The 14,650-nt window shown below is 39.6% G+C and overlaps 1 protein-coding gene across 1 annotated transcript in view; it reads right to left on the reverse strand.

Moving 5' to 3' along the window:
• FHDC1 (FH2 domain containing 1) overlaps positions 1-14,650 on the reverse strand; it is a 36,410-nt gene that overhangs the window by 5,292 nt on the left and 16,468 nt on the right. Inside the window, exons 5-11 of the mRNA XM_064449865.1 lie at positions 10,450-10,535; positions 10,264-10,364; positions 7,519-7,589; positions 7,309-7,416; positions 6,342-6,412; positions 3,929-4,046; positions 1,769-1,933 (exon numbers count right to left, since the gene is read on the reverse strand). Of these exons, the coding sequence (XP_064305935.1) occupies positions 1,769-1,933; positions 3,929-4,046; positions 6,342-6,412; positions 7,309-7,416; positions 7,519-7,589; positions 10,264-10,364; positions 10,450-10,535 (720 nt within the window). The remainder of the gene's footprint in view (positions 1-1,768; positions 1,934-3,928; positions 4,047-6,341; positions 6,413-7,308; positions 7,417-7,518; positions 7,590-10,263; positions 10,365-10,449; positions 10,536-14,650) is intronic.

Below are 14,650 nucleotides of genomic sequence, written 5' to 3' on the forward strand. Positions count from 1 at the left end.
CCTTCAGTAAACAAAAGCCTAATGCTGAAGCTCTTTTTGATGAATGGGTTAATCTACACCTCTTAAAGTGGATTTAAGGCTACCCTGGGCTCTGAAAGATAAGATGCATTAGTTAAGAAAGGAAAAAGAAAAAACCTTGCATTTCAGGAATTATGTCTGCGGCAGGGAGCTTTCTTCCACAGGTATGGAATTACAGAATAAATTCCTGCCAAATGCTAAAGCTCAACTTTAAATACCCCATTGTAAAGATAAGTGGTTAAAAACAGTTGTAGATGTTATTACCATATTCCACATCAGACACAGAACATTTTAACCTCACCCAAAATAAGTTTCAGGAGATTTTATTAAAATGAAAAATCTATTTTAAGCACATATAGACATGTTAAAAAATTGCAAAAAATGTTTCAACATTTGAAATATGTGCACATGGCCACTGTGGTATGAAGCATCTTTTTAGCCTGCTGGCTGTGCTGCCCATATATCACATTCATCAGAACTGTAATGTTTATTCTGAACTGTTCTGTCAATTTTGTAGGGACAGAGGTTAATCCCCACAAAATGCTAGTAAGCAAATCTCCTCAATATTCACAAATAAGACTACTTTGTCATTTTTAGAGTGTAGCTACTTACTACAGAAAGAGGAAGGAAGATCCCCATTGGGCCTTGAAGTAATAACTATCCAACAACCACTTGTAATTTGTGACTATGAATTAAACCCCAGTCCCAAGTAATTGTACATGTATGCATGAAATGACCTCTCACTGAAATGTCTGCAATAGTTACCACCATTTAGTTTTATATATTTGTATAATGTTCACACACATGCATAACTACCTGCTATCTTGGGTGGTAGAGGGTAGGTAAACTGATGGTACAGGAGGCATGTTAGCTGAACATCCTGTCAGCTTGCTGTAAGTCAAGATTGTTCTCTCTTTTCTGAAGAAAAGCGCTTATACAAAGTGCTGTCAAATACAGATTGCATAAGGCAGAAAAATAGAGAAATCTGTGGATCCATCTAATTCATGCCTAAAAATATTTGTAACAATAGGCAGACTTTGCTGAACCAAAACTGTAACCAATGCCGATACTGCTCCTTCGTCTTAGTACACTTCTTGAATTATTTGGGACCTATTCACGGTACTTCGCAAATGAACAGTCACACCGGGGATGAGGTAACTTTACTCTAGGCCTGTTTAATTTCCTGAGTTTTCAACCACAAAAAGCATTTGAAAGAACAAAGTAGAAGACACAGTCCTTACTTTCTTGGCAAAGTGTGTGTAAAGGAGGACAGTGGAGAGCCTGAGCTAGTGCTGATTCAGGCTGGTGTAACGAGGTACCACATCTCAAGGCCTTTCCACTGATCTAACGTTACCAGCCCAGGGCCCGAACAGTGCGCGCTAGTCAGGAAGTCTATGCAGTCTGTTTCACTGCTCAGCTTAGCAATCATCAACCTCCTACCAAAAGAGAAGGAAGGAGCTTGTCCACAAGCGGACCAATAGGCTACCCTGACGTATCATCTCAATAGTTTATAGTCACCCTGCAGCAGAAGATGCGGAGCAGTGGGACTATGCACAGGGCTGGGCTGAACCACCATTTCCCACCCAGCTTCTGGCATGGATTGCCTGCAAGACAGCAGTTTGCTGTAGCCCCACAAGCAAATATATCAAATACCACAAGATATAAAACGTCCCTTAAGCAGAAAAAACAACTTAATTCATGTGAGCCAATATCTACTTTCAATGTGTGAGAATTAATTCAGTGCTCTTACCTTAACAGCCTTGTTGAATCTTATGCAGAAGTCCCTAAATATCTGGAAACATTCATCCAACTTCATAGTTTCTTTGTCCTCACAGAAAAAGTCAATGAGAGCATTTCCCTCCTTTTGTAATTCTCGTTTCTGGTGTTCAAGCTCCTTTAGATGTCTTATAGCAAACTGTAGCAAAAACATATATGGCATGAACCAGACAGAAAAATTATAGTCACAACAGGTCATGTATATATTAGGAACTTAGGAAATTCATGTTCCAACCTGTTACAGAGCCCAGGACAGCAACAAACCACTTGGGAACCCCTTGAAAGCTCCACATGCCTTATTTTCCCATTTTCCCTGCCACTTTCAACTAAGCGTAAATGGATTAATTCCTCCTCCTTACTTTTCCCAAAAAACCATGTGGATAAATTAATGGATATACACCACAGAACCAACTCTTTCCTAAGCTGACCCCAGACCACAATAAAAAAAGGGTTTTCATGCCAGAGAAGTAAGGAACCACTGGAAATATGTGTATTCTAAGACATCCAGAAGAATTCCCTTTGAATCATAAGTGTGGAGCTATACAGACAGCGTTGGAGCAGATTAGTGCTCTTAGATCCTTGGGAGGAAAAGAATAAGACTGTGGTTAGACTTTGAACAGCAGAACTGCTTAAAACTCTTTCAGCTGCTGCCCCTCTGTCTCCCCTATCTGCACCACCAGACATTCACTCCCATCCCTGCACAATCCCAGACCTGAGGCCATATTGGGCTCTAAGTTACCTGGGGAGAAAAGTTAAGTTTCTGACAGATCCGTTCTGACACTAACTCATGATCACCTAAATACTTTTGGTACTGCAGCACCGGGGTGGGAACAGGCAGCTGGAAGCAGTGGTGACCATTTAAGCCAACCCTGCTGCCACAAAGTTACTTGCCAAATTATGCCAGTATGGTAGGAACAAATCTTATTTATTAGTCTTTTTTTTTTTTTTTTTAAAAAAAGGGGCTCCAGTAAAAAGCTGGACAATTGATAAAAGCATACATAGAAAAGTAGTTCTTCCCACATATTTCAGTAATTTATTCATGATGAGGAGATAATGAGAGCTGACTTTTAAATCAGCTTGGTTATCACCTGTAATTTAGAAACAAAAACCGGAAGCGTTTATGTAAGGTATGCATTTGTAAAATTATTTTTCCCCCCAACATTTCTTTTGGAACGTGGCCTAAACAAGGTTGTAGTGTTACATAAAACCAGCTATTAAATAAAAAAAAAATCCCAGACATGTTAGAACATAACATTAAAGAGTCTGGGTGCTATGGATAAAAGCCAATAATTCAGAGTGAATGAGGACAGGTATTTCGATCTTAACCCGCCCCTTTCTTCATCAACTTCTCATCTCCCAAAAAAACTGCAGGGACTAGTAACTAAATTTGCAAGTTGAAAATCAGGGCAGGTTAAGTTCCAGATCAACATCTGCTTTCTCACTTTTAATAATTATCTATAGCATGAAACAGAAAAATAATTAAAGTATAATACATATTTCTCCAGGCACCACCACGTACTCAGAAAATACCAAGAACTTTGCTTTAAAGTTAAGTGCTATGCACGTTCATACCTATAAAATCACTGCAGTACTAAAAAAGAAAAGGAGAACCCACCCAGAAGTAGTGGTATGGCTCAGAATAATATGCCCTGTGCTAAGGGTAAATTAGTAGAGAAAACAGTCCCTTAACCTTCCAGCTTCTAACAATAACTCTTCAGTCACCCAACAATCAGGATTCATGTGCATAGCACAGCCTCAGCTAAAACTGACATGCGCCAGTATAATGTAACATGCAGATACTATATTTTGGGCAGCTGTGAAGTACAAAACCAGAGACCAATCCAAATTGTCTTATATTTTAACTACTGATCTTCATCAGTCATTTCACAGGCATTAAATACGCTTGCCTAACAAGCCTCAGGCAATGTACACTCAATATCCCTCCCTGTAAAAACAGTCCTTCCAACACTCTTACTTGACAAAGAGTGTGCAGTTGGAACACCTTTGTACAAATGATAGGGTAGATACATTAAAACAACGCTCCTGCTTATTAACATGTCCACACAAATTACATTGAGCTGAGGAATGCTCCTGTGTTCACGACATAACACATTAACATGGGTATCCTACAAACCTGGAGAAAGCTTTCCATCTGGTGAAAGAGTTTTGGGTCTCGCCGAATGCTGTCTTTAACAGATCTTGCCTTGAAAGACAGTGAGTGGAGCTCTGCTTCTATATTATCAATGGATAACCTAAAAATAGCATATACAGCGAATGTTTATTGAGGGGGAAGAAGCTGCCCACAGGTTAGCCACACTTTGCTTCAAAAATAGATGTTTAATATGAGGTGCAACCTGGTTCTCAAACAAGACCTGCCTGTTCAGGAAACCTCTCCAGAGCAGACACTGAAAGTTAGCAGAGAGATAAGCACATTTCTCCTTATTTGCAACCTGAAAAGATTCCCATGGGGTGTGGTTTCACAATTAACTCAAGCCAGTCCTACCCAACCTTACCACGACAAAGAGTAATGCTGCCCTGCCTCTGACCAGGTGTTCCTTTTCTCTCCCTGGTGCCTGTGCTAGCACTTACTACCTGTGTACTGAAAATTAACCTAGGAAAAGGAAGAAACCAATTTGCTTCCAGCTGGATCATTTGCTTGGTACAGCTGATGACATGACTGTTTGAGTGCAGTAGCTGGCACAAAAAGGGGGTCACAAGGGACTGTCAGCCAGGACTACCCGTTTTGGCAGTAGCATTTGACATCATGAAGTTGCATGTTATGTTCTTCTAAGCAGTCACAGCAATGCAGCCTACACAGTCTCATCCTCCTACCACATACCAGCAGCAGAGCTGCTCCTGTGGAGAGGTAACTCAGAAATCGAAGATCTCAAAGAGCTCTGATCTGATATAATCTAAGCTTTATCTTGGGACACCCAGGTTTCGTGCTATGGGAGCCCCCACCCAAATCTCTCAGTCACTTTGAAGGTAAATGCTTTTAAATCTATGGCAATTCCTTCACAAAAGAACTGAGCTTTGCCTAGGAATTGAAGCACTGCAGTTTCCAAAATGATAAAAACATGCTCCTAACGAAGGTCATTTCACCAGCAGCATGACTTTAAAACAGTAAAGCTGAAGAATTTGTGGCAGACTGATTGAAGTGCACATGGCAGCAGATGGTGAGAGCGTGCATAAGTTTGTCAGTGCACACACAGATGAATATAATGTATGCTGTTTTTTCTCTGCTTACTTCATCTACAAAGGTTAGTTCCCTGTTCTGGGCAGATCATGGGTGTCTTCACAAGTAAGAAAAGCAATAGAAGATACAGGCTATATTCTTCTTCCTGTGAAGGAAGAGGGTGGCCTACAAGTAAAGAAGGCAAGACAACAAGAACTAAAGAACCTAACAGTTGTAGTTTTAACATGCTCTAATTGGGAGGATTTATGAGCAACTTGTACATGACAGTTGTCTCTAATAAAGATCCTCCTCGTGACCAATGGTGAGACATGTACTTAATTTTCTTTCATTTTCCTGTACAGAGTGCATTCCCTGAATAGATTTCAGCATGAGTTGCAACAGAAGATTTTCAGCATTAACAAACGTGATCAAAGAACAAGGAGGTTAGGAAAAATATCACCAGATTTGGGATTCTGCCCATTCCCCTGCTGTTTGCCAGGGGGCTTGGATGCCGAGGGAAGCTACATTCCACAGCAGGCCACGTGGCAGACTGCCAAAAAGGTGTGTGGGTTGGATGGCAGAGAGCCACACAGGTGGTCCCTCAAAAATTTTGTGATTAACTCCATGGCCACTCCTTTCCTCAGAAGATTTCAGAGTCCTTTGCAGACATTACTTAACTCTGCATCAGATCTAAGAGATTGGATCCATTTTACAGCTGGTAAAAGAATGTAAATAGATTGCCCAAAGCTCAAGAGTAAAGAAGTAGCAAAACTGGGAACCAAACTCCAGCATTGCTAGCTTCCAGTTTGGTGTTTTAGATCACGCTGTCTCACAAAACCAAGTACAGTTACTGAGGTATGAATCAGGTTCAGTATAAAAATTATGCAGTGAGAGACCTCAAGCTGAAAACAATACAGAGCCCCAAACCCTTCAGTTTTTCCATCCTAATCCTAGAAAGTAATGGAAAAGCAAATGAAATATCAAAAAGCGTCTAACAGAATCCAGGGCCAGTACCTGTTCCTGGTACCAGATTTGGAAAAGTACTGTAGCCTTCTCAGAGACAGATGAAAATTGGTTTAAGGAAAGCCGGCAACGTGCTTTTGTGCAATCCCTTAAAAGTAACATCCCTGCACACGTATTTGACAGAGACAAAACTAGCAAAAACCTATGGAGATCATGTCATAAAAAACCTCATACCTGAAGGCACATTGCAGGCATACTTCTGCTAGCAAATGGAAATGAAGCCCTCAAAGCTACAGTAAAGATCTCAGGTTTTGTGCCAAGACTTCTCTGAATAAGTCTCATCGCTTCACAAATAAGAAAATTCCAAGTCACAGGCTAACCGTAAGCTCTCGGTTTTCTTTTGACTTACCTGGCGGCCTCATGAACATCCCTAATTTTTTCTGAAAAGTTGAGAAGAGCAGCATCTTTCTTTTGGGCTTCCTGAAACAAACAGAACAAAACCAAAACACACACAATCCATTAACATTCCACCACCATGCCAAAGTCCCTAAGTCCAGCAGTTCTAAAGCCTCTGGGAGGGCACTTAAAGGTTTCTCTCCTGTTTTCCTTCCAGTTCAATCCTAACACAATTGAGTGGAGGACACCCCTTAACGAAAGGCAGGGATCAGAGCTGGAAACTTTAAACAACAGCTTCCATTTTGCAGTGTACAACAGCTGCTTCTTGCCAGGGAACATAAGCCACATGTATTAATAGGGAATGTCAGGGAAAGAAGAATTTACTGATGCCCATTGTTCAAGCAGATACAATGTTTCCTGCACAAACATCAATTAATACCCTATTGTTAGCTGACTGGAAATCTGTTAAGCCAGTTTGTACACAGATAACCAAAGTCATATATAGAAGCATTTAAATTCTCTCCCCTCTAAAAATCAGGAAGTTTGAAAGGAAGGAAAAATAACTTGAAAATGTCTGCAGCAGCTTTAAAAATACATGTCAGTCACTGAGGGAGGGGAAAAAAAAAGAGACTCTACCAAATACGCTGCTTAAAAGATTCGTCAGGAAGATTGAAAGAATATCTATCAAAATAAGCCACTTCCACAGTGTAAGACAATGAAAGAAAAGCTATAATGAGGAAGTTAGATGAAGGCAAGCTTTTACACTATATGTAAAACTTAAGTTTTCCATGGGTTTCTGGATAGGATGACCAGACATAGGTAAACTGGTGAAATTTGTAGCAGGAGAAGAAAGGTGAAGATTATGATCAAAGCTGTACACAAAGCTGCTTTTTCTGAGGCACATGACCCTTCTATTGTCTATCATCCACAGCTTTACATTTGTAGCAGTTGCTTATACCAGCAAAATAGTTTTTCTATACCAGAGCAACAAAATGCAGCAGACTCATCCCAGGTTTGTTTGCTTTTGTGTCCGCCAGCTTGAGCAGTGACGACAGTTTAAATCCAACAGCATTGCCAGCATAACCTCCCTAAAAAGAAGCAAGCACACAGCTGAGGCATGACATCAATGGACTGCAATACCAACAAGGAAGTTCGGTCAATCAGCCACCTCCATTTTGGATGTCACTTACCGCATTCATAATATTTCCAGCCTGAAGGACCAAGTGCAATATAGAATGCAGTTCCTCACAAGTCATTAACTCTGTAAGGAACAAGAAAATTGCTGTCTAACTATTGTTTGTTTAGAAATATACAGTCAGTTACCAAACTCCTCTTCAACTCAAGCTTTTAACAGTGAAAGTTTTTGTTTTAGCAGGAAATTACAACAAACTGAAGAGGTCTTGCGGAAAAAAAAAATCATACTATATAATTCAAATTCACAAGCACGGTTGACAAACCTCAAGTATATGTTCAGAGTTTAGCTTAGCAGGCGTAGTATTTCCAAGGCAACCCCCAGCAGCTAACAAAACATCTGGGGCCCTACTTAATGCCAGCAGTTAAGTACCCTCACCACCTACTAACTCCAGTGCGAGGCGAGTGTTCTGCACCCTGCAGGATCAGCTTGCCATCTGCTGGGATTGAGCTTTTGAACAATTATTCTTGTTTTGGGAGACTTAGCCATCAGGCCTGAAAATATAATGGGCAATGTTTAAATTTTCCTTGCTTATCCCACTCCCACTATGAATCATTTCATTTCTGTATGACCACCAACGCAGAGCTGCATTTGTTCTACTTCAGTCACATCAAAGATGATTTAGTAAAGTTATATCCAGCATAATGCAAAGCGTCGAATGGAATAAAACTGCCTTTTAAAGCTTTTCCACCACAGAAGCCTGTTTCGTATGTATTTCCATTTTTTACAAAATGCACAGCAGTGCTCAATCTGAATTCACACACCTTTTTACCCAGCCACATATGAACACAAAGCAATACATGTGCTTAGAAGTCACCAGAGGGATTGTCTTAGAAATAAGATACAGAAATTCAGAACTGTGAAGAGTTAATAAATTAGCATTACACAAGTGGCACAGCAAAACAAATAACTCCAAGTTTGCCAGTGCCCATATGGCAAGAAGAATAACATGAGCTGGTTTTAATGTAAGTGTAAAATATAGTACCTGATGAACATAATAAAAGGTGGAACCCTTTTGACTGCAGTGTAAATACTTTTAAAAACTATTTTGCTTCGAAATTCACATTCTATAATCTACCCTGCGTTTAACTGCTCAACACAATACACTAATTTATCATTTTGGAAGCAGACAGCCCTTGTATCTTTGGATTTCAGTACTAGCAGCCTAAAACCACAAAACTAATTAAAAAACCTTTGATCTAACAAGCTATAGGTGAGGAAGCAAGGAGGAAGAAAGAGGAGAGAATACAAAAGAGAATACCAAACTTCATCAGGCCAAGAGGAGAAGGCAACTTCTAAAGATTTTGCATAGTAAGAGCCTGCTCAGTGCCACTATGAGATACATCCATTTGCAGGCTAGATGAGAATCCATCAGGCTATTTAGACCATCCTAACCCTTAGTGATTACCAGCGTTAGAATTTAAGTAAATATTCTCTCAGCTTAATTACAAGGAAAGAAACAGAGAAGATAGGAATATAAAAGTAGACATAATTCCTAAACAACTTCAGGCTATCAACAAACTCCAAAGTGAAAAGACCGAATGGAAAAGAGCACATGACACAAGTGGACTGAAAACAGGGAAGCTCAGTCAGTCTGATTTGCATGACTGGCCTGGCGCAGGAGCTGGAGACCAAAGCGTCTCCTCTGGAGGGATGAATTCATCAGTTCACAGATGTCCTGAGTGAAGGACATGAAGGACAATAGGGCGTGGCTGCTTTTATACATAACATATTCCCTCACATATGTCTGTTGCCCAAAACACAAAGAACAATGATTTGAAAGAGATCCCAATAAAAGGCCAAACTCACATCTCAGCCTAAGCTAAGGCACATTCTCCTGAGCCAGGAAGGACTAGTTCAATCCCCACTTCTGAGAAAAACACACCAGGCTTTTCTCCCTTTCTTTTCACTAAAAATGACTATCCTAAGCACTGGTGCTCACAGTCAAATATTTTTACTACTGTGCCTTTTTATACCACTAGACACAGTCTAAACAGTGCTCTAGTAGTAGTCTGTCAAAAATTTGCCAGCATGAAATAGGAATGGCGTATTGAGGAACAGGACAAATAAGCACTCAAGGCATTTGAACAGGTCAGCGTTCATGTTTAACTGAAACCAAGAAATGAACTATTTTCCTGCAGAGTAGAAGACACCAGACTACTTTACAAATAACAAGCTGCAGCATTTCAAAACTTGTGAAACGTAGAGAGCAAAAGAGAAATGTAGAGAAACATAGAGAACAAAACCAGAAAACAAAGGAATAGCAATAGTATTAAGTCTCTACAATAACAATTTTAGCCCATCAATATCTCCACCTCAAAAGGCAATGGCATATAGAGAAATTTGGAAAATATACAGTGATTTTCTCTATGGATCTCTGAAAGAGTGAGCAGAGAGGTGCAACAACCGCATTCAGAGAGAGTGATGCATGAATAAGCAAACTGTACTCAAAAGACGATTTATCCTAATTTGGCCATGGATGCCTTTGCTTCTGTCAGTTTCAGATACACTGCTTGTAGGCTTTGGTCATGAACTCCTTTGCTAGTGTGCCTAAAGTCTCCAGATTTTCAATTTTGCAAGCAAAGATTCCCCAGGCACACCCTGATGACATTTGTCAGAGGGGAGTTAGCTTCCTTTTAATAGCTAAGGTACCTGAAATTCAAGCTCTGGTCTTCATAATGCAGACTAATTGACATCCTAACAAAAACAAGAGTATTATGCATGTCCCAACATGCTTAATTACCTTTTGTTGCCCGTCTTATAATTTTCATGTCATCCTGTAGAGAAGCACAGGAGGGTGAGAACTCCCTCTCTAACACCATGGCTTCAATCCTAAGAGCATAGCTGGAGTACACAAACAAACAGGTTTAGAACTGACAGCTAAAAGAGAACATTTATCGTGAACAGAATAAATCTACTATCTCCTTACTTTGGCACCTGGATTAGTAAATACATGAAGGAATCAGCTTGAGACAGTTTTGATACATCTCCATCAAAGGCTTTTAATTTCTTTACCTAGAAAAGAAAAAAAAAAACCACTAGCAAAGATTTCTATCAAAGATCAAGATTAACTTGACTTTGGAAGAAAACACCTTGAAAAGCAGTAAATTTAACAGGAGGCATTAGAGTGTCCACTCAGTCACTGACTTCACTGTCCAAGCGCTTGTAATTTGCACACACCCGAGTCACAAAAAAAATAAAATCAGTACTATTCTTCTCCCTAGCTATACAGTCCAGCAGACAAAATACAATGCCATCATTCTGACTGGTGATTCTCATTTGTGATCAATGATTTCTGATTTCATATTCATCGTTCTGATTTCTGATCAATGACTGCTCTCATCTCCATGTTTAGGACACTGATTTTCCAGTTTCCCCAGGAGAACTGGCTCTTTTCTTTCTGACTGGTCCATTTGCTGTTCTCTAGCTCTTCACCCAGGAAATAGCTGCTTAAGTGATGACCTGAAAAATGATCCTCGACTCCTCAACAACTATGATATACACTTGGGCATAGCTTAAAGTTAACTGTGTTCAGCATTTCCAGCACAGGGCTGCCTAGATCTCTTTGAGACAATTTAGCTAAGGTTTAAAAGTTACGGGGTTTTTCCAGATACTTGCTTCAACCATTTCCTCTAAAACTCTCTCAAGGGATAAACTTCATGCTCTTGAGTTTGCTTGGTTTTTTTTCATTCATACGAAAATTTTAAAGATAAATGCCAGATTGCATTTTAAGTTATTTGTTGTCAGTACTTTGAGAATACCATTTACTTGCAGAGGAAATATCACTGCATTAATTTTGTTGGTCTTCCTTCCCAGCTCCACCAAAATCCATAAATTTGCATGATCTAGAAGCCACTGATCTGCCCACATACTTACTATTTGTTTACATAGAAGAATTGGAAAATACATGCACATATGTTTAAGTGTAACTGGAATTTCTTCCACATCTTCCAACACAGCAACTGTGTCCAAAAGCAGAGCACACTCTCAATTACAGTATTTCTTCATTCAACCAACAAGTTAACACCCAGTATCAGTTGTTTGTTTCCACTTATTTACACACCAGCCCATCATCCTTCCTTTTTACAACATCACACTTAAAGCCCATTCACAGTCACATTTAGACAGATGGTCTTCTGTTTTAGAAAGCGTATTAAGCTATCCTGGAGAGAGGCACACTATGTCAGGGCATCAACAGCTACCAGGTTGCCATGATTTCGCAAGATAATGACAGGTTTTTTAAAGCATCAGATTCCAAATTAATCACTGAAATTATTTTTCAGCTTTCACAGTAAAAAAGTAACTGATTTGTAGTGGAAGACAACATACACTACGCTAAATCAGGGATTTAAAATAAATTCTGGACTATCAAAAGAAAAGGATTATTTTAACAGCTTTGTTCTGTTTTATTCCCATTCTTTTCCACATCATGAAAAAACAGAAATGTTGCCAGCACATTAAGAAAGAGAAAACAAAAGTTACAAATTAAACCCTGAATAGAAAAACCTTCCTTTCCAAATTTAAAAAAAAAAAAAAATCAGCAAAAACTTATGACCAAGAAAGAGCACTCTGAGCAAAGAACAATTTTTGTTAGGCTAACTCCATTTCCTAACACCCAGCCACGTGTGTCCGTGGCCCTCCCCATCCCCCCCATTAACTCAAGACACTCAGACAAAGCTCCTTCTAAAGATAAACAGCATACCCATTTTTTGAGGCCTGAGAAAACTCCTAATTTACAGAGTCATTCAAGAAGTCTGCCAACAAAAAACAGGAAAGACCAGACTTTACATTCCTGATATTTCTAAGGTGTTAAATGAGCAAGAAACAAAACCAAAACACACACTTTTTCCTACACCATAAAGTGGGGAGCGGGAGACATCTACTCTCTCAGTCAGTCTTTGCTATGTTCTTTAACCTAGCTTCCAAAAAATAGTGGTCTGCAACCTAAACAACAAAAATTGCAAATTCTCCAACCTCATTTTAGTATGCTGCAAATATCAAAATTTGCCTGAAAAGGATACAGGCATTCAGATTTGGGGTGAGGGGAAGGAGAGAAAAAAAGAAAAGCAGCCCACCAAAAATCCCACTTCAAATCACTAAAATCAAGATCTTATGAACAACAGGCAATTATAAGAAGATGCAATTTTAAGATTTAAATACACAAAAAGTGAACAACAAGAGATCCTGAGACACTCACAGGAATATTAACTTATTCATGCTACCTGTACTATATTTAAACATACTTTTGACAGCAAGTAGCAATCAATGTTATCTATGTGGAATGTTAATTTTACAGACACTGGATGAAAACCTCTTTCTTCTACTCTGTTATATTAGGAAAAACGCCTGGAGCGGTACAGGGGAGTACTAAATCCTAGAATTCATCCAGCGAAGGAACCTTCCTACACATGCACAACAGAAGACATCAACGAGGCTGCCTTCTGATGGGTAGGATGGGGTGTGAATGTCACAATGCAAAAAGCTTTGGGCAGCCTGGTTACACTTGTTCCAGCCCACATCAGGCATCTTAACTCCCACTGTCTTTGCCTTAGATGTCCAAAGCTACCTTTATAAGAAGCAGCAAAGCAGCTCACCTGAAAAGCCCAAAACCCAAGCAAGGTGGAAGATAGTGACCCATTCCACAAACAGACAAAACAAACACAAAGCAGTTATAAGGTCCTTTTCATCCTGGAATCCAGCACACCATAGCCTGGTTCTCCATACATGTCTAGGTTTTTGACACAGGAGACTAAATCCTCTGTTAAATTGGCCTAAAACCAGTAAATAGTCTGGGGGATAGCTAAGGTAGTTAGGACAGCAATTTATTCTGTGTTTCCCTCTTTATTACAAATTTCGTAATTGAAAAAGACCAGTTATCTCTCCATGAAGCAGAAAAAAAAAATTATTTGACTCAATTAACACTACATATAAAAGAACAGCTTCTGAACCCCGAAGCTAAAAATGACTGAAACACATTTTGGATGGCTGCCCCTACACGTCCCAAGGGATGCTACTCTAACACCCGTGGGATTGGCCTCTTCCCCTCTGCAGCCATGTTGCCCTGGTCTTCCCAATGAGAACGGAGATTCTCTGATGGCTCCTAGAAGTGGGGGTCAAATTCAAATACCAAATCCAGCCAGGAGCTGCAAAGAAACTATGGGGATTGACAACAATGTTCACTATTAATCAAACAGATATAGTAGATAGGTTTATAATTAGTCTGAGAACACAAAAGAGCTAAAAAAAAATATGGCTTATTTTAAAGTTACAATGAATAACTCCATCAGTTCTGGCCTTGACCTCCTCTCTGCAAGCACAAAGAAAAAGATCTTTTCCACAACAGTAAGCAGCCACGTACCAGGATATGACAGTGAAACATATACATGCAAGAGAGCATAATTACATCATATGCTCAGTTCTGTATTACTCAAATTGGGCACAAAGCTACTAATTTAATTTTTCATTATATTTGTATATGGAACATGCATTAGCAATGTCCATGCATGCCCATGCACACTAAATCAGATTCTAGATACATAAAGTTCTCACATATGTAATTTGCTTCATTTTAAAAACAGTTATGAAGCAAAGAAAGACTGATCTTTGATTTGATTTGTGAACAATTGGACTAGATACACCTATTGCAAGTATCTCATCATTCCTCGCAGGCAGGAAAGCTACTGCATTCCTGCCACTCAAATTTTCAGTCATTTTTGAGCTACCGGTAGCACTTATTTACAACTGGTTGGATTTTACTTTATGGTATAAGACAGGTATGTTGCTCTCCTACGCAGGATCTCTGAAGAAGCATACAAATGGGTACACCACTCATCCTCAGATATGCTTGTAACTAAGTATTTCCCCACTATCTGATCAGCTAAGTCAATATTCCCCACATTACAACCTGGGCGTGCATGTGTGTGGGTGAGCTGATTAGTAGTATGATATGCTCTCTTCTGTATATATTTAAAGTACAAATTCTGGCTATTCTAGCTCATTAAGCACTGGACTCTCTCAACTTTTACCAGTCTGGGCCTGCTGAGGAGTGCAACAATATGCACATAAAAGCAGCTAAAAGCTTCTCCCCTGCTTTAGTCAGGATGCCAGTAAATGACAGCTGTCAGCCATTT

The sequence above is a fragment of the Phalacrocorax carbo genome, chromosome 4 (genome assembly GCF_963921805.1).
Source record: "Phalacrocorax carbo chromosome 4, bPhaCar2.1, whole genome shotgun sequence".
In the NCBI taxonomy this organism is placed as follows: domain Eukaryota; kingdom Metazoa; phylum Chordata; class Aves; order Suliformes; family Phalacrocoracidae; genus Phalacrocorax; species Phalacrocorax carbo.